Below are 19,244 nucleotides of genomic sequence, written 5' to 3' on the forward strand. Positions count from 1 at the left end.
CCACCGCAGCACTGTTTTATGCCGCTAAATACATAGCACAGGGCTTTTTGCTCATGCCTGTGTGGAGTGTGTCTTTCATTTTAGGTTTATTTAGGGGACCAAATTAATTTTATTAACGATATCATTTAAGGCTGTTGACAAACATCATATTGAAAATTTGTACTCTAGCAAATATTTTGTCAATTAGGTTGGAAATGGGAATTGTGTAGAAAGGGGAAAAGAGTGCACAGTTTACAACAGCCGAAGTTAAGTTACTTTTATCTTGTGGATCGCCCATACCCAGTGGTATGCTGGTAAAGCCTGCTCTCTACCCAAGAAGAGGCCTTATTTGTAGCGTTCCCCAGTTTCTGTGGAGTGCGGGCTCCCACTACGGACTCTCTCAAGCTCCCACGTAACGTACTGAGTGCAGACTTGCGTGGCGATGTGCACAGTCGGCACTTGCAAGACGGCACAGATGCCCCTGCCACTCAAGAATCCTTCACCAGACTGACATCAAGGAGCCACATGGAGTGGCAGCAGTGCTGGTGTCATCAGAGATGAGCAGATGGTAGCTGCCAACAGCGCTGAGAGCTTCACGGCACTTGACCGAGTTTGTTCTCAGTTCCTTAAGTGTGTTACCGCACTGAACCTTCATATTCTTCCTGGCTTGGGCACTGCAGTGTCCACAGTCTGTACCTGGGAGACTGAGGCACAGAGAATTAGGTAACTTACTTAAAGGTGTACCGTTAGTGAAAGTTGGAGAGGAGATTCAACCCAGGCAGGTGATCCGGAGTCTGGTTCTTAGTTGCTTTACCTGTAAGTGATTCCAGGCCTGTCATGACGTGAATAATATTAGGGCATCCTCCAGACACCACCATGTCTACTCAGAGTAATGATTATTGTAGAAACAGGCACAAGAGAAGCATTCTGAAGCATCGCTAAGTATTCTTGGATGCCAATATTTAGGGATGCCATTTTATAAAATTATAAGTGGTGGCATTTTTACCATGTGGTAGAAATATGTTAGGTTATATTCCTGTTTCCAGGTCCTCTTTCTTCTGTCTTTTGTGACTTTTCCATATCCTAGAGCCTAAGATTGAAACACCGTCAGAATAAATGGCAGCCACCTCTCCTTGCGGTCTCTTCTGGCTGGACAGGGAGCGAAAGATTAACTACTCAGCTGTCATAGGCAGTTCATGCAAAATCAAATTAGGCAGCATGGTTTTCTACTTCATTCATAATCCTCAGTAGGCGGCTTCCCTGGTGGCGCAGTGGTTTAGAGTCCGCCTGCCGATGCAGGGGACGCGGGTTCGTGCCCCGGTCCGGGAAGATCCCATATGCCGCGGAGCGGCTGGGCCTGTGAGCCATGGCTGCTGAGCCTGCGCGTCCAGAGCCTGTGCTCCGCAACGGGAGAGGCCGCAACAGTGAGAGGCCCGCGTACTGCAAAAAAATTAAAAAAATAAAATAAAGAAAAGTAATTTGCAGTAGGATGAATAAGGTAAAATCATTTACTAATAATATTACATTATATTATTTTCTACTATTCATATTGAAGGTCATGTAGAAAATGGGGACCAAAGTAGCTATAAAATTTGCCAAAACTAATTATTTTTTGCCATAAAGTTAAAATTCACGTTACTTCCCTACACTGAACACAAAATAGAATAAAAATAAATCTAAATTGAATAATTTATATATTTGTAAACATTATAAATTTCTTGAAACTATAAATATGTTTATAAATAAAAATAATAAATAAAAATCTAGCTTATTCCAATTGGAGGTCATAAGCTTGTAAAATGATAAATGACAGTATTTTTGTGAGAGTTACGTGAAGTAGTGCATGCAAAGCACTTAGAACGCTGCCTGCCACAGAGTTAGTGCCCACTAGTATTCGTGACTGTACTGCCTAACGTATAATAGCTACTTTTACTAGCACCCCGCCCCCCCCATAGAATTACACTGAATAACAGGTAATACCGAATCACGGTAAATACTGAGTAAGTCCTGTTGACTGTTTACCCTCCTGCAAGAACCTACAGTATCAGCTCGAGTGGAAGGCAAGTGGCAGTCCATTGAGGGGTAGGAGGGAAATGTGAGCACTTCTTTTAGGTAAATGATATTAAAGAAGCTACAGTTTCTTGACTGGTCACACACGGATGGAGCTTTCATCCAGTTCCTGCATCAGGTGGTTGTGTCTTGTCCAGGGTGTGGAGTCCCCTGTGACAGAGTGGGCCTTCTACAAGGAGGAGGAGGTGACAGTGGTGTCCAGCCTGCACGTTTAAGCCCCATCCTGGCTTTTCCTCAACCATATCAGGAGGACAGCTTTGCAATGTACATTCATTTCCATTGTGCTACCGAGGATTTGCTGCTATGAGGCAAAGTACTTGGAATAGTTATTAAGTTCACTGATTATTTACACATATTTCTTTCACAAAAAGATAACTCCAAATTGCTGATCTTTTCTGATGACAAATGACAATGTTTTGTTACTTAGAAATTTTCAAAGAAATAAGCATTTAATCTGAACTTTCAAATTGCAAGCAACATTAACACTGAAAAAGAAGGTAATTGCTTTTCCAAATAAACTCATGCCAGAGTGCTTTGAAAACGGATGTTTTCATCACCATCGTGTGACTTTTTTTGCTGAAATTTGTGTGTCACATGTACAAATTATCACATACCTTTACAAAGACTGGGAGCAAACTTTTTAAAAAAAACTTTACTGGGGTTTGTAAATGTACAGTGAACTGCGTGCGTTTAGAGCATACAGTATGACAGGTGTATATGCACACAGCCCAGTGCAAGCATCACCACATCAAGATGGCGGATGTACCCATCACCCCCTCAAGCTTCTGTGGCCCCTTTGTGATCCCTCCCATGGGACCCTCCCCATCTTCATCCCCCAGTTTCAAGTAACCACTGACCTACTTTCTATAACTTACTTTGCATTTTCTAGAACTATTTTTTATAATTGGAATCATAAAATCGGTGCTCCTTTTTACCTGGCTTCTTTCACTTAGCACAGATTCATCCATGACATTGTGTGTGTACGTAGTTCATTCTTTTTTATTACTGAGTATTCCATTGAACGGATATGAGCTGTTTATGTAGTCACCTGTTGATGGGCATTTGAGCTATTTCATTTTTGGCTGTTACAAATAAAGCTACACACGTCTTTGCGTGGGCGTACGCTTTAATTTCCCTCGAGTAAATCCCTAGAACAGTGGGGTCATCCGATGAGGGGATGTTTAAGAGACTGCCAAACCGTTTTCCAAAGTGGTTGTACATTCCCAATATCGTTGTGTGTGTTCCAGTTTCTCCACATTTGCCATCTCCATGTCTTCTTTGGTGAAGTGTCTTCTCAAATTGTTTGCCTATTTTTTGTTTATGATTGTCTGGTTTGTTTTTTATTGAGCTTTAATAGTTCTTTTATATATTCTAGATACAACTCATCTATCACGTTGCTTATTTGCAAATATTTGCTCCCAGCGTTTGGCTTGTCATTCTCTTAACAGTTTCTTTCTTATTTTGAAGAAGTCTAATTTATGATTTGTTCTGTTTATGATCATGCTTTCAGCATTGTATCAAAGAAATATTTGCCTAACGTAAGACCACAAAGATTTTCTCCTATGGTGACTTCTAGAAGTTCTATAGGTTTACATTTTGAGTAAATTTTTGTGTATGGTACAAGGGAAGGATCAACATTTGTTTGTTTACTTGGCCCACCGGTGCCCATTGATCCAGACCCCTTTGTTGTGTAGACTTCTTTCTCCACTAACTCGCCTCTGCACCCTCGTTGACAAGCAACCGACCATATACGCTTAGGAGTATGAGGTTCTCCTGATGAACTGACCCCTTTATCATTTTGAAATGACCTTCTTTATCCCTGGTAATAGTCTTTGCTCTGAAATCTCCTTTATTTGATACAAGTACAGCCATTCCCACTTTCTCTAGACTGGTGTTAAATGTTAAATATCTTTTTCAGCCTTTTACTTTTACCCTATTTGAGTCTTTATATTTAAAGTAGGACTCCTGTAAACAGCGTGAGTTGGGGTTTTGCTGTTCTATTCAGTCAGATAACCTTTTCTTTTTAATGGGGATATTTAGACCAGGCACATTTTATGTTTAGGTATAAGTCCACCAACTTGTTATTTGTTTTGTTTGTTCCATCGTTTTTTATTTCCTTTTCCCTCTCTGTCTTCAAAAGTTGAATTTTTAAAAAGTTTTATTTTATGAAACAGCTTTCAATTTATTAAAATCTTCCCCATGAATAATTTCATTGAGTGTCATGGGTTTTGAACCTGATTGATAATATATAAAGATGCAACTGATTAGTTTGCAAGATTAACTGATTTACATCAGGGAAAATGGAAATTTGTCTGAATTTCAGTCAAAAGTGTTAGTCATTAGGGAGCAAAACTGTAAGTGTGATATTTAAGAACAGTCAATACTACCTTTCTTCCATCTGGATCCACATACTCTTTGGCATAGTCTTCTCCAATAGTACAACTGTTTCTAAGTGTTAAACTTGACGCCACCATCTCACAAAGTAGTAAAGAAAAAACTTGACGGTTGATAACATACAACTATAGTGCTTCATTTCAAAATATATAATTGTTTAGTATGAACGAAAAGAGTCTTGTTTACTACGTAAATAAAATAAAATATTTTAAAAATACGTACTTTTTATTTTTATCTTTTTAAATTTCTATTTTAGCTAGTTTCGTAATATAAACAATATCCTAGCACAGGGCATGTGCATATAATTGCTGAAGGAGTATACGTTTACCACGCATGCATCTTTGAATTTATGTTACCAGTAAAGAACTTTACAATCGAACATTTTTCAAACTCCCCGGACTAGAGGACTTTGAGATCACCAAGAATTAAGCTAAATATTTTTAAAAGGAGACATAGAAAAAAATATCTTAACTCCTGTCTCATTTAGTCTCTGTCTCAGTCCGTTTGTGCTGCTGTAACAAAATACATGGACCAGGTGGCTTATAAAGAGCAGACATTTATTTCTCTCCATTCTGGAGGCTGGGAGTCCGAGAATAAGGTACCAGGTAATCTCTCTACCCAGAGATAATGTCTGGCAAAAAGACATTTGTTACGGAATTCGATAAGTCTTTTAAAAAGGAGATATAATTTTTTTAAAAACTATTTGTATCTTCAAAGTCACACGTGTCATGGATATCTTCAGTGTACATGGAAATATATGTGTAGTAATAGTAGTCAATGGAAAGTAACAGTGAATCCAATTATAGTTCTGATTTTTTTATACCAAATTCTGAACTTTAATGACAAAACTACTTTAAACATTCTTTATTTTTTCTCTGTTGGATTTGCTTTCCAGATGTATCATAGAATTCGTCATTCGGAGTGCATTTACCGGGTCACCATGGAGAAGCTGTCCTATCATAGCATTTGTACTTCAGAGGAATGGCAAGGCCTCATGCATTTCAACCTTCCCGCCCGTCTTTGCAAAGAAATTGAACTGTGAGAGTTTTGTCTTGTCAGTTTCTTCAGGAACAGATTTTTAATTTGATTGAATTTAAAGTGAAATGGGTTCTAGAATTAGAATCATAAATACCATATTACATGTGTGGTTTCTTGTGTTGCCATTTTCCCCTTGGAAGGAAGGAAAGGCCAGATCTCTTTATCTTTAAAACAAAAAAGCCTGAACACCATTTTGAAATGATTTAACCTAAATGTTAGCTTTTCTCTTAGGCTTTTGCATACTTTACACTATGTAATATTTAATATTCAAAATGACGTTTAATATCGGAGACCTGAAAGTTTTCATTTCCATATAATTTTAAATTTACAAATTAAATCTGAGAAATTAGTAATAAATAGTTCAACTTTCACACTTTGTTTCTAATCCTATGCTAATGTATTTGTTACTGGTGGTAGGACCTGCCCATTAGAAGTACAAGCCAACACTGTATAACTACATAAAAGACCTTCAGAAGTGATCCAGAGCTGATATTTGTTTATACCTGGAAACAGAGTATTCTTAAATTAATTAAACAAGGAGGCCGTTAGACTGATGTGACTTTAATGCCCTGGCGGCCTAGTAAACGAACCTGTAAATCTAAACCTGTAAATGCCTCAAGGTAACGAGATGGAAATGCTAAGGACAGCCAGTTCTGAACAGCCAACTAGGCTTTAAGCTGTAGCCAATCAAATACTTTCTTTTCTTTGCATCTTCTCTTTAGATGGGTTTCCATGGCTCCTCTCACCAAAGCACTCAACCGCTTTAAGTTGGTGGTGCTCTATTCAAATGGGTTTTTGCTCAAATAAACTCTTAAGATTTTTAATACGCCTCAGTTTATCTTTTAACAGTATATGTATTATATAGTGTGTGTGCGTGTGTGTGTGTGTGTGTGTGTGTGTGTGTGTGTATATATATATGTAGCTAGTTCCTGGCACAGAGCTCCTTTTACTCTTGTAATTCCCTGAGTGATGTGGGTGAGAGAGGCATCTTTTGTTACTCATATTAAACCTCTTTCAGCCACCCTGAGTTTTTGAGTGGCTCTCGGAGGATGACGGCCAGTTGCCAGAGAAACCAGTATATGATTAGAGGGTTGGAAGTCAGCCTTACCCTTGGACTCCTTTCCAGGGAGAACTGGGGATTAAGCTAATCACCAGTGATCCGTGATTTAGTCAACCGTACCCATATACTGGAACCTCCAAAAAACCCTAACCAAGGGGTTCGGCGAGTTTCCAGGTGGGTAAAGGCATCAGGTGCTATAAAGGGGGTGCCCCCAGAGAGGCATGGGAGCTCCACAGCCCTCCCCCCACCTTACCCTGTGCATCTCTTTCGCTTGGCTCTTCCTGCGTTGTATCCCTCATAGTAAACCGGTGATAGTAAACGAAGTTTCTCCCTGAGTTCTGGAGCTGTCCTAGCGCATCATCTGACCTGAGGAGGGGTTGTGGGAACAGCCGATGGATTGGAAGTGTGGGTGGCCTGGGCTTGTGATTGACGTTTCAAGTGGGGGCAGCCTGTGGGCCTGCGCCCCTAACCTCTGGGGTCTGCGTTAACTCCAGGTAATGACAGAATTGAACTGAATTGCAGGAAGGCAGCTGGCGTCTGCAGAGAACCGGAGAATTGCTTGGTGTGGAAAACACACATTTGGTGTCAGAAGTGCTGTAACAAGAGGAAAATGGTCTCTTTTAATACTTTCCCGTTCTGCTTATTTGGGTTAAATGTTTGTAACCAAATTAGCACATGAAAGATAGGTAATAACTTCGGATGTTAATATTTACGAAACTTTTCTCTGGATTAAAATAGGAAATAGACTAATTTTCATCCCAGAAAATTTCAGATGAGCTCCTCCCCCGTATCTGTGAGCTGTGTAATGTATGTGTAGGGTTCATAATATAATTATTTTGGACTTTGTCATTGCTCTGATAACAAACACAACGTTCCTTTTTCACAGATTGCTTAATAAAGAATGAAGCAATGGCTTAGATCTTGGACTAAGTTCCTGAGGGAATGTGTGGAATTTCCTCCTGGAAACCTTTGAATACAACAGAGATGTGACTGAGAGAGGCAGGAAGAGGGGGCCGAACTCCTAGTATTTTTTTTAGTCTCTTGATAGGCAAAAAGTTCAATTACTCCCTTTACTTGTCATTATGTTTATCCTAATTAATTACATTTACTCATGACCTGTGCTTTCTGTTTATTTCAGGTTCCACTTTGACATCGGTCCCTTTGAAAACATGTGGCCTGGAATTTTCGTCTACATGGTCCACCAGTCCTGTGGGACAGCCTGGTATGTGTGACGCACACACTTGCGTTAAAATCCTCCTCCCCTACCTAAATGCCTCGCCACTTTTTTGGTTGATAATTACCTTAAGTATGCCATATAGAAATTGTTTTTCTAGATATTTAAATTAAAAAAGGCTATGATTATTGGACAAATGTGCAGCCTTTTTAGATTCCCTCAGAGGCTGCCCCTTGGTTAACAACCAGGTCTAACCAGGTGATCAGAAGGATATAGGTGGAGCTAAAAGAGACAGGTTACTTCTCAACATAATTGCATACTGTTTTTCGGTGTGTTTTGGAATGTACATACACATTTAACATCGACTTTCACCTTTAACTTCGATATATCAGTTAAAACAAGTGTGAAAGAAACAGGTCTCCTAATTCAAAGTCTAGTCCTTTGTTATTAATGAAGTTATGTTGCCCTTTCCTTGCAAATCTCTCTCCTCTCCTTGTGGCCTGTCCTGGAGGCCTTTCATGACTTTGTATCTGTTTTTTGTTTTTTTTTGTTTTTTTTTACAGCTTGAACACATACTTAAAATGCAAGGAATAATTTTCTTTTTCTCTTTTTTTACTAATTTAGTCATTAAGTGGCTTATAGAGGCTCTTAGCATCTCTAGAACTAAATTGTCACTTGTTTCCTATTGAATTCTGTGTTTTCTCTTATTTCCATCAGCGACTTTTATAAATTATTGTCTCAAAAGGATGCACACAGGGTAACTAATGCCACTTATTTCTTAGATAGCAATTGAGAGTTCGACCAATTGAAACTCTTAAAATCACATACCTCACACTTCAGGGACGTTTGGAAATTTTCAGTGGAGAAAGATAAAGGTTATATGTATTTAGAGGTTTTATGGACTCTCGTCTCTTTGGTATTTCGGGGAGCCCTGTTTCATATTGATATGCCTTTGTCTTAAGCTGCCTTAAATCCACTGAGAGAGTTGGTGGGGCTTTAAATACGTGTAAACACATGATACACATAAAAATGTATAACCATATTGTATGATAAAATACGTCATATTCTTTCATGGACTGCGTCAAGATTTGGATATAGCCATCTGCTACCACCGCTTAATAATTTGAGTGTCCCATGGTAATTTGGATTCCTCCTGAAAGGATAATCACTCACCTAGGAAATTCTTACAGGATGCATGTTCGCAGCTTGTGAATCTGAATACGCTTTCTGGGAAAACTTAGCTAAAAATACCCTTGAACAGGATGATGATATGCTGTTGTCTGTTGAGCACGATGGGATGCAGGGGATGCTTGAAAGCTAAGGAAGAGGTGGCGGGTGTTCATGATGGGTAACGGCAAGCTGATTCTGGGATTTGCTCCCCCGTGGGCCCGTTACCGTGCCAGAGCACGAGCCACCAAAGAGTCTGCCTCTCTCACCTGGCTGGAGAAGCAGTGGGGAGGTTGGTGAGTGAGGCCCCCGTGCTCCTGCATCCCGTCCCCGCGGAAGTGTTCACCCGTGCAAGCGTGTACAGGACAGACGTGCACATCTAGTGGTCTCCTGGAACGTACTGGTTCTTTACCAGTTTCTGTCATGACAATTTCTTTTCCACACAGCTTTGAGCTTGAAAAGTTGTGTCGTTTTATCATGTCTGTGAAGAAAAACTATCGTCGGGTCCCTTACCACAACTGGAAGCACGCGGTCACGGTGGCACACTGCATGTACGCCATACTCCAGAACAGCCACGGGTTCTTCACCGAACTCGAGGTGGGTGTGCACACGCTTTCTTTCTCCCGCTTCAAATAACCTGAGTGGGTTGAAGTACTCTCTGTCTGGAGTACATTTATGATATAGTTAGGTGACTCTATGCCATTCCAGGACAAATTTTGGTTCCGTAAGTTCACAGAAGCACACTTTTTAAATTGTTGTACCCAAGCATTTTCCCTATTATTTTGTATAAGGAATGTAGATACAGAAATTCCAACTTCATCAAAATATCCCTCAAGGAAACACTCATTTTTGTAGTCTTTCTTCCCTATTAAAGCTGAATTCTTCTGAAAGGATGTAAACAAAGTGAATTGTTCTCTTTGCCCTTATGCCCTGGATAACGGAGACATATCCTACCCATCTGAGGACCCAGAGCATTAAATACAATTAAAACATAAATGCTTATTTGACCTTCTCTAGCATAAGGGAACAGGGGCTCGGCAATGTTCCACTGATTCACCGGACTTTACGGACTTGGAGTTGGTGACACACTCAGAGAAGATTTGGGGACACCTAGTCCATTCCACTCCACTGCTGTCGAGCCCCTTCCTTGAATGCCCAGCCCACATTTGGTAATGGGGCGCCTTCGCCCCAGCTGTGCTCCTCCCAGGCGGGACCTTCCTGATGGCCTCGCTGCCCTCTCTCCACAAGGTCCCAGCAGCCCTATGAAAGCCCTAACTCGAATCCACCCTTCTCTCCTCCTGCTTCAGGACACGTGAAGAAAGGGAGCTGCGTCTCTGTGATAAAGAAATTGTGCTTCTCCCAAGGTCACGTCCACCAACACTAGAACCCTGAGGTCCAGTCCTGTCCTTTCCATCCTGTCAGACCAAATTCACAATTTGGGTGGGAAACTTGAAAGATGCATTTTAGAAAAAAAATGCTATTGTAAAGAGTCAAAACGTTCCTTTTTTTATTAATAATCTTTAGATGGGGCTTAGCCTAATAAATTAGTTATCACACACACACGATGAAATTTTTTTCTTTTTTAGTATAAATTTTTCTAAACAATTTTCCATTTCATTGAACCCCATATTTTTGAAAATTTCAGTATTTCTCCATTCACTTCCTTTTAAGAAAGCAATTTTATTATCTTTTCTGCCAAAAGTTAGCCTGTAAGCTTGAGAATTATAGAAATTGTTCTTTTGGATTATATTAAAATTTATATTCAAAAATGGGAAAATTTTAAGACAAATGAGATAAGTTTTGTTACTACATATTGACTTCCATTTAAGTTTCTAGAATTATATCGTTCTGTTTCTCCAGAAACTTCAGGTCTTTTGGCTAAAAATAACCCCCAAATAACATACATAAGTATTTAAAATATATTCTGTAAGGTGCATATGTAATCTCTAGTAGCGCTTTAGAAATGATCATTTGATGTTTTTAAAGGAAAAGTTAACAAAGGTCGTTCTTTACTTTGTAAGTTATTTTCAGATGCTTGATTCTGGCATACACTTGACAAAACTATTGAACATCAATACAAATAAAATAGGTTAAAAGGAATTAGAAAGCTTTTATCTATTGTGCCAGATTTTACAACCTTGACATTTCTTACCAGATTCATTATGGCTGACGTTGCAGCATAAAATATGGGAACAGCCCCCAAACAAAACGACCCCCAGAACATGCACAGTTCAGTGTCTTAAGACCTCCGAACACTTAGGGTTGGTCCCCTGCCTACCGCATAGTTTAGGGGTGCGGGTGCCCGGGGCGACCTCCCCACCCATTAGGTGGCAGGAGAAACCAGCGCGGCTCGACGAGACTAAGGCAGCAGCAGGGCGCAGGCGCAGTGCTCCGGTGGGGCTTTGTGCAGGCGCCGGCCCCGCGGCCGGTGGCGCCGCGCACTCCGGCTTCACGCCCTCCTCGATGCTGCCCGGGCTCCTGTCCAGAGCCGCCCTGCCAGTTGCCCTGGTCTCAGAGGTCCCTACCCTTGCGGTTCTTCCCTCCCCCCACCCCCTCCGTTAACTCGCTCCCTCCGCGCTGGGTCCTCCGCAGGCTCTGCATCCCGTGCAGGTCGCAGGCTGTGACCTCCACCTCACTGCACCCTCTGCCTCTGCCTCTCCGCTCGGCTCCCTCCGGATTTCGAGGCTCTTCTTTTTCCGCCGGCCCCTGGTGGAGCCGCTGTGCTGGCCGCCTGCAATTCCTCTCCTCCCCTTTTCTCTGAAACCAGCTCCATCACCCCCCAGAAAATGCTCTGGTCCAGGGGCCGTGCGGGTCCAAGGGTCAGGGCTCAGTTTTCCTCTTTGCGTCGCTGTTCTCACGTGGCTTCCAGGACCCCCAGCACCCTCGGTTCCCGAGCGCTCCTCCAGCCCGCTCCCCTTTCAACTTTCCCTTCTCAGTGACGACCCCGTCCATCAGCGTCTAAGGCTGATGACCTAGCCTTCAGGCTTGGCTTCCCCTCCCCCGCTCGCCGTCCTGCCCTCCTTTCTTCTCATGCCCAGCCTGCTAGAAAGCTCTGTTGATTCTGCCTGCAGAATCTTCCAGACTTTAGTCACGTCTCCTAAGCCTGCGTTGCTAGCGTCCTGGTCTAAGCTTCTGTTATGTTTTGCCTGAGTCACGACGAAAGCCTCCCCCAGGTCTCTCCCACCCTCCTGGAGTCTGTTCTCAATACAGTGGCCAGCGTGGGGATCTTTAAAGAACGTCAGCTAGATGATGTCACTCACTTTGTGCTAAAAACCCCACCATCGGTCCCTGGATCACAAATAATACAAGACCTTTACCCTCCCCTCCCCTCCCCTGCCCTCACGTTCCTCTCTGTCCTCTCCCCGCAGTCCCTGCAGTGGTCAGTCCTGGTCATGTGACTCTGGTCCTGTGACTCACGGGCAGGCTCCCCTGCCAGGATGTGCGCTGGCTGAGAGCCCTGCCCCCGCCCCCGGGAGCTGCCTGCTTCTCCCCTTCACCTGCACCTCTGCCTGTCTGAGGCCCATCCTAACTGCTGTACATCACAGCCACCCGCCTCTTACCTGTCCCCTTCAGCCTGCTCTTCCTTTTATCTTTTTGTATACAATTTGCCATTTTTCACATGCTTTATGATATACTTGCTATATTCCTCATTTATGATAGCAGTAACATCGTTAGAATTTAACATTGAATAGATTTTTGAGTGAAGAACTGATACTGTCCTCTCCTTTTGCAGACTTGCTTTATCTGTGATTCTTTGGAACATTTGCTTTAATTTGATACCACTTACACTTTTTACCAGAGTCAATCAGGAAAACTCAAGAATAATTTGATTGTTAAGTTCGTAAGCAGAACGACAAAGAAACTGGTTAAAAAAGAAGTTAGATTATCTGTTATTTCAGGCATTCATGAGCATGTTGGCTGCATCAGTGACAGAAGTCAGTGTGGTAAGAATACTAACGGTAACTTTCCTCATGTCCCATTTCTTTGTTTTGAACATCTGTGCACTGTGGTTTCTCCTTAAGCGCAAGGGACTGCTAATTGCGTGTCTGTGCCATGACCTGGACCACAGGGGCTTCAGTAACAGCTACCTGCAGAAATTCGACCACCCCCTCGCAGCTCTATACTCCACGTCGACCATGGAACAGCATCACTTCTCCCAGACCGTTTCCATCCTTCAGGTGAGGCGCCCAGGGCCACGTGCCTGCCCGCTGCCCCGTGTGTGCGTCGTCTTGTCAGAGAGACCCACGGTTTATACGTAAAAGAGGGATATTCTTCTGGCTTTCTTTAGAAACAGCAGCTACATTTTATCGTAAAACCTTTTTTAAAAGATTTATATATATTTTGCAATCACATTTGATTTTTAGGTACGTTATACCCTAAGGCAAAGTTTGTTTCACGTAGTTAATTTAATCCACGTGGGTCATCACGTTCTTGAACCAGAATGTGTTGAACAACGAATCTTGAACGGTAGGCAAACACGATTTTAAGTACATTGAAGTTCTTTTATTTTCTCTTTTGTGTGTTTTTAAATTGAGTTTTCTTGCTTTTAAGAGATGTCCTTAGTGACTGAGCTGGATGCTGACAGGTCTCCCTTCCCTGTGAGATACGTACGCTCCTTCACTTCAAACCTTTTTCTCAAAGTCATCTTAACTACGTAACTATCGCCTCGTAATGCTCTGACTCCTCTCACAGACAATTTTTAAAATGTGATCTCTGTTTGACTTAAGAATAGTGGACCCGGTTGCTTCCTCTCACTGTCAGCACCTCATAATAGGAAGAGAAATCTTATTAGATCTTTTGATTACGTGTCTACAGGAAGGATTTGGAGTTTTCAAGGTTGTGACGCAAAGCCCCGGCAGGACCTCAGCAGCGCCTGGCTGTGGGCGACTTGCAAAGCAGAAAGGTGTCTGCCCCTTGGTGCACTTTCCCTTTCTTGTATAGCCCAGGCCTCCCCTGACCACCCAGGGCTCTTTTCCTCTCCGTACCTTCTCCTAGTGGCGCCTCATGGTCCCAGCTGTCCCAGTGATTGGTAGTACTGCACACTCAGATCTTTTCAAAACCCAGCAACATGTACGTGGTCAGGCCCCTTTTCCTCAGGACTGAGAAGGTAAATGGTGACCTTACTGAAGTGCAGGTGCTCTTCTGATGACCTGCGGGGTAGAGTGGAAGGTCTGTCAGATACGGAGTTATATCCGGCAGGTGGCTGAATGTCCCCCTTGCTCCCGGGCTGGTTCTATCCCTGAAAGCAATAGGTAGTCACCATTCCCGATGTTCCCTTGGCACCAATACTTTATTTTTTAAATGATGTATGTTATGTACGTTTGGCTGGATAGATAGATACATACATACATACTTAGAAATTTAAGCAGGGTAAAAGATGCGTGTGGATATATGTATATGTGTATGTGTTTGTATGTGTGTATGATATAGATGTGTGTACCTATATATGTGTGTATATAATAGGTGTATATACACACACATATATATTAGCACACACATGCATTAAAACATGCTTTTTATAAATAGACATTTATTAAAAGTTTATGACAGTTTATATCTACTTTCCCCTTAGGCTATTTATTTGCCCAGGAAGAAGGGTATATGCCAGAAAGGACATCAGGACGCCTTCATTTAGAAATAATTAGGACTCCTGGGTCCCATGTGCATCCTGTGTTCTAAATGAATTCATACATATGACTATGACAGCATTTCTGGTAATTTAATCTGCAAATGAATTTTAACAGCCTTCCTAAAGTTCCCTCAGAAAACCTATTTTAAATATAAGAGAATTTACAGAGGCCAGGATTGCAAGGTACATTGCTGCTGGATGGAATAAGATATAAACTGTGTGATACAGCAGCGATACAAAGCAGAAGGGGTGGAGAGGGTCTGACCCAGCCAAGGAAGACTTCTGGCAGGAAGACTTCCTCCGTTTGCCGCCGTTGACGGTGGAGGTGGCACAGAGCAGTTTGTCCCATTTTCAGCAAACCCTCAGCCACGTGGGGGCTCTGTGTTACATGATGCGGTGTTCCTAGAGTGATCAGAGCGTCATCACGGGAACTCAGGCAGTGAGTTAAGTCCAGGCACGCTGCTGGCATCCACAGAGTTGTTGGAGGGTAGTTAGATTCCGAGTATTAGAGAAGGCATTTCAGTCACTGGTGGGGGGAACATAAGGGCATCTTTGTTCTTGTGTCTTTAGAGAGGTGAGGTTCTCAGCAGACGAGTGGGATGGGAAGCCGGCCAGAAGAACCATCATGGCCACAGGTTCAGCCCACCAGTTAAAATCTGAATCTGTATCCTGGCTTGACCAACACCTCCTGTGTGAGCTGTGACAGGGAGAAACATAGGGGGCATAAACTCATGGCCCCATCTTCATGGGAGGAGAATGGCGGAGGGCCCATTCATTTTCTGGAAATCTCTAGAATCTGCTGATTGTACGTGCTCATGGTAACTCCTCTGAGTTTTGCTTCTCAGATCCATCTAACTGCCTCTTGAAATTCGTTTCAATAGCGAACATATTTATTCACTGCCTCGCAGCTGCCAGCACATGTTTCAGGCCCAGGGGGACAGTGATAGCAAAAGCACAAATGCCTGTTGTGTCCACAGCTCCGCCCTCAAGCGGGTCTTCTTGCCGCGCCACCTGGCCAGCCTCCTGGGGTCCCAGCCATCCTAACAGGCTGTGGCTCTCAAGCCTGTGTGTCAGCCTGGGGTACCGTAAGGTTCTGTTTCCAAACGCTTGAACTGTGTTTGGCATTCAGTGTGGCCAAAATCGTGCTGAGTTATTTTACAGCTCCCGTGATGGCGCCTCACTCACCCCACAGGTCAGTGACCCTGTTAGAGTCCTTCCCCCTCACCCTGCCGCCAGCTCCAGTCACCAAGCCCTGCCAGTTTGAAGTTTTGTCAGGACACCTCCAGACTTGACCAATTAAGGTGATATCCTTGGCTGAGAGTAAAATTTAATTTCAACATCCAGTCACTGAATTATCAGACAGAACAATATGTCATTACATCACACGGAGCCCTCTGATAGGTCTGTCCGCCCAGTGGTCAGGGTAGTGAAGGGCTTCTCCTTCGGCGTCCTCATCTCCGCAGGCAGCCTTCAGCGCTCTGGCTGCACAGAGGATCGCAGTCCCGAACTATTCATCCTTTGGCAACGTGGCCAAAGAGGAGATAAAAAAATTCACCATGATGCTTAGAGATGGCTCCCCATGAGGCCTCCACAAAGCTGTGTGTGTGTGGCTCTGTGTGTGTGTCTACAGACCACAGTCTTGTTAACCCGAATGCTGACTTTCAGTGTTGTTGCCACAATTACTTATGGGATAATCCGGGCGACTGGGGAAGCGTGGGGAAGAGGGCCCCTGTGTGACCACAGCAACCTCAGCAAACAGAAAAGGGAAGTATATCTAAAAGCTAACCTCAGTCCTTCACACACTGGCACAGAACTATTCACGGTACAGCACGGCAGGAGGGGTGTATGCCTTCACTTCCGTCACAGGGAGAAAGATGCAGTGGGCAGTTCCCACCCCCCCCACCCCCGCCCCGAGTGGGCAGTGGGAGGAGATTAAGTCAGGAATGAAGTAAGGAGAAGTGTGAAAGCATCTAGAGGAAAGATAGGTTCAGATTCTTAACTTTTGCTGAGCTGCCCTTTGTCTCAACATTGGGTCTCAGGACTGTTTTCCCGGTGACTGGGGCCAGGGGCTGTGTACAGGCCGTGAGGGGCATTCATGGGAGGCCGAGTTCCCATTTGGTGCCTGTAGTGGATGCTGAACTGGCCCCTCTGAGCGTACAGTCTCCTACATGTCCATCAGGGACCTTTCCCGAGTGACATCCCAAATTCCACCTTCATTAGACCTTGTCTGTTTGACTGACTTTTCCCCCATTTTTTTTTTTTTCTTTTGCGGTACATGGGCCTCTCACCGCTGTGGCCTCTCCCGTTGCGGAGCACAGGCTCCGGACGCGCAGGCTCAGCGGCCATGGCTCACAGGCCCAGCCGCTCCGCGGCATGTGGGATCTTCCCGGACCGGGGCACGACCCCGTGTCCCCTGCATCGGCAGGCGGACTTTCAACCACTGCACCACAAGGGAAGCCCTGCATCCCGGCCTTTTCAAAAAACTTTTACTTTAGTTCTTACCATTTCTGTATTAAATTTGCCTCAGCCGCACGGAAGTGTCTGTGCTTCCAGCAAACGCTCAGGGTCTCATGCCTCCTCTGTTCCTCCACTGGTCCTTCAGAATTCATGTCGCCACCAAGAAGAGCATCCCATGTGCTCCCATGGTCTTCACTTACCTCATTCGTGGGGACCATGCTACTCTATTTTTTGTGTACCACTGAACAGCGAACGCCTTAAAAAAATGAACTTATGTTGTTTAGGACCTTGGATGTAGTAGGTACTAAGCTACTAATATCCTTAGCCAAAGTGAGACGCTACAGACTGAATATCTGCTCAATGAGACACACATTCCTCATTTTGTGGTGGGAAAGATACAGCTATGGCAAGAAAGCAGTGCTCTAACAGTGAATCCGAATGCTGAGAATCCTTAGACCCATCATGTTTGAGAGTTAGGAGGGACCTTAAAGACCATCCACCTTAAAGACCTTAAAGTGTGTCCCCGATGAGTCTCTCAGCATCAGGACCGTTTCAGCGTTGTTTATATTCTCTCGTACATATCTCACAGATCTCAGCTACTTAAGCAGCTGAGCCTTTACAAACAGAGCCCACTCGTAAGCTTTCACAGATGTAAGAATTATATGCTCCTTACCTATTTTGGGACTTTAGAAACATTGCTGGGTATAAAATGCTTGTTATTTTATGCTTGATTGATACAACATGGGATCAACTGCCTTGAATTAATATAAACTTTAAACAGCGTAACCTGGAATATTAGTTATAATAAACTTATCAGTTGGTATATAAAGGCATCTTATTATTTTGTGAGGTTTTATTAGGTTGTTAACTAATGTGAAATTGGAGCTTTCAAAGCATTTTCAGCGTTTATCTGCTGTGCTTGGTTGCTGTATCTCCCTTATTGTCTTTTGTTTTGGTAGGAGCAAAGTGTTGATAAATATATACTATAGTCTCCTGAAAGGAAGGGGCCATTTATTGTTGTTTTATCACTTATTCCCTTTACTCTTGTAAAATGTTGAAAGAAGTAGTCCAGCTGTTCATTATAAAGGTTCACTGCTGAACTTTTCCACCTAGTTTCCCTTTAATATCGAAAAGTAAAGTAAAAAAAGAAATAATGAATCTGAAATAGCCCGCAGAATATACAGATCCTTTAAAATGGGTCTTACTTTGTCTTAGGTCATGGACACTTTTGAGAATCTGATGAAAATATGTGTTTATGGATGCCACACTCAACGTACTATATACAGTTGTAGTGAGTTCATTGTTCTGTGGTCCCCAAGAGAATTTATAGGACCCAGGCTAAGAAGTCCCTATTTTAGAGAGGTTAAAACATAAAATCCAACAGTATGTGAGAATATGTTATGTGCTGTAATTTAATAGTTTGTTGGTGATAGAGAGGATAAATCATATAAATATATATCACACGTGATTCCTCTTTGGACGACCTGCCAAGAGCAGATGTGTGCATGAGTACCGGCCAAACACATCCAATGTGGAACATGTTTATGAGGGGGGAGCCCAGGTCACAGAGCATTAAGTGCTGAAGCAGAGGCCAGCTGTTTTACTTGAGTTATGATCAAAGCAAAGCAGCTTTCTTAGCACAAGTTAGAGTCAAGATTTCTTTCTTGTAACTTTGTACAAGTTTAGAGTTGAGGTTGAAAGGGGCTTGGAAGTTAATTACCTTCCCAGTGACTAAATCCCCGCCCCTTGTCCCCCATCAGTTACTAACCAGCCTGTGTTTTGAATGTTTCCACAAGCAGCATCCCATGCATGGTTCACCTGGTAATTCTGAACATTAAGGTGGTTCTTCCTTCTGTTGAGCTGAAGTCCTGTGCTTATCGTGTCCACCGCTTTGGCCCTATTGTATTTATGAAGGCTGCTTCAAGGGAGATTACATTACTAAAAATTACTGAAATAACCAGTTTATAGAAGTACTGCACTTTTTCTCTAGTCAAATAAAAATGTTGTTAATGCTTCAGCAAATACTTCATTTCAATTAGATATCAAAGATTTATTTGAATTTTATAATTTGAAAGTGCAATCATGTGTTTGAAAGTGCTTTATAACCTTAGAGCGTTCTACAAACATGTCCTTAATATTATCATTGTCTGAAGAAGAACCAACTAGAACTAACTCCATGTATCATAGGATAATTTAAATATAAATATAATACCTTAAAAGTAAATAATACAGGAAGATTCTGATAACTGAAAATAAATGTGGCACATACAACCTTA

At 42.8% G+C, this 19,244-nt stretch overlaps 1 protein-coding gene across 1 annotated transcript in view; it reads left to right on the forward strand.

Moving 5' to 3' along the window:
* Positions 1 to 19,244, forward strand: part of PDE10A (phosphodiesterase 10A) — a 303,551-nt gene that overhangs the window by 250,026 nt on the left and 34,281 nt on the right. Inside the window, 4 exon segments of the mRNA XM_065889206.1 lie at positions 5,339 to 5,481; positions 7,680 to 7,763; positions 9,329 to 9,479; positions 12,905 to 13,060. Coding sequence (XP_065745278.1) covers positions 5,339 to 5,481; positions 7,680 to 7,763; positions 9,329 to 9,479; positions 12,905 to 13,060 — 534 coding nt within the window.

The sequence above is a fragment of the Phocoena phocoena genome, chromosome 12 (assembly GCF_963924675.1).
Source record: "Phocoena phocoena chromosome 12, mPhoPho1.1, whole genome shotgun sequence".
Lineage (NCBI taxonomy): Eukaryota > Metazoa > Chordata > Mammalia > Artiodactyla > Phocoenidae > Phocoena > Phocoena phocoena.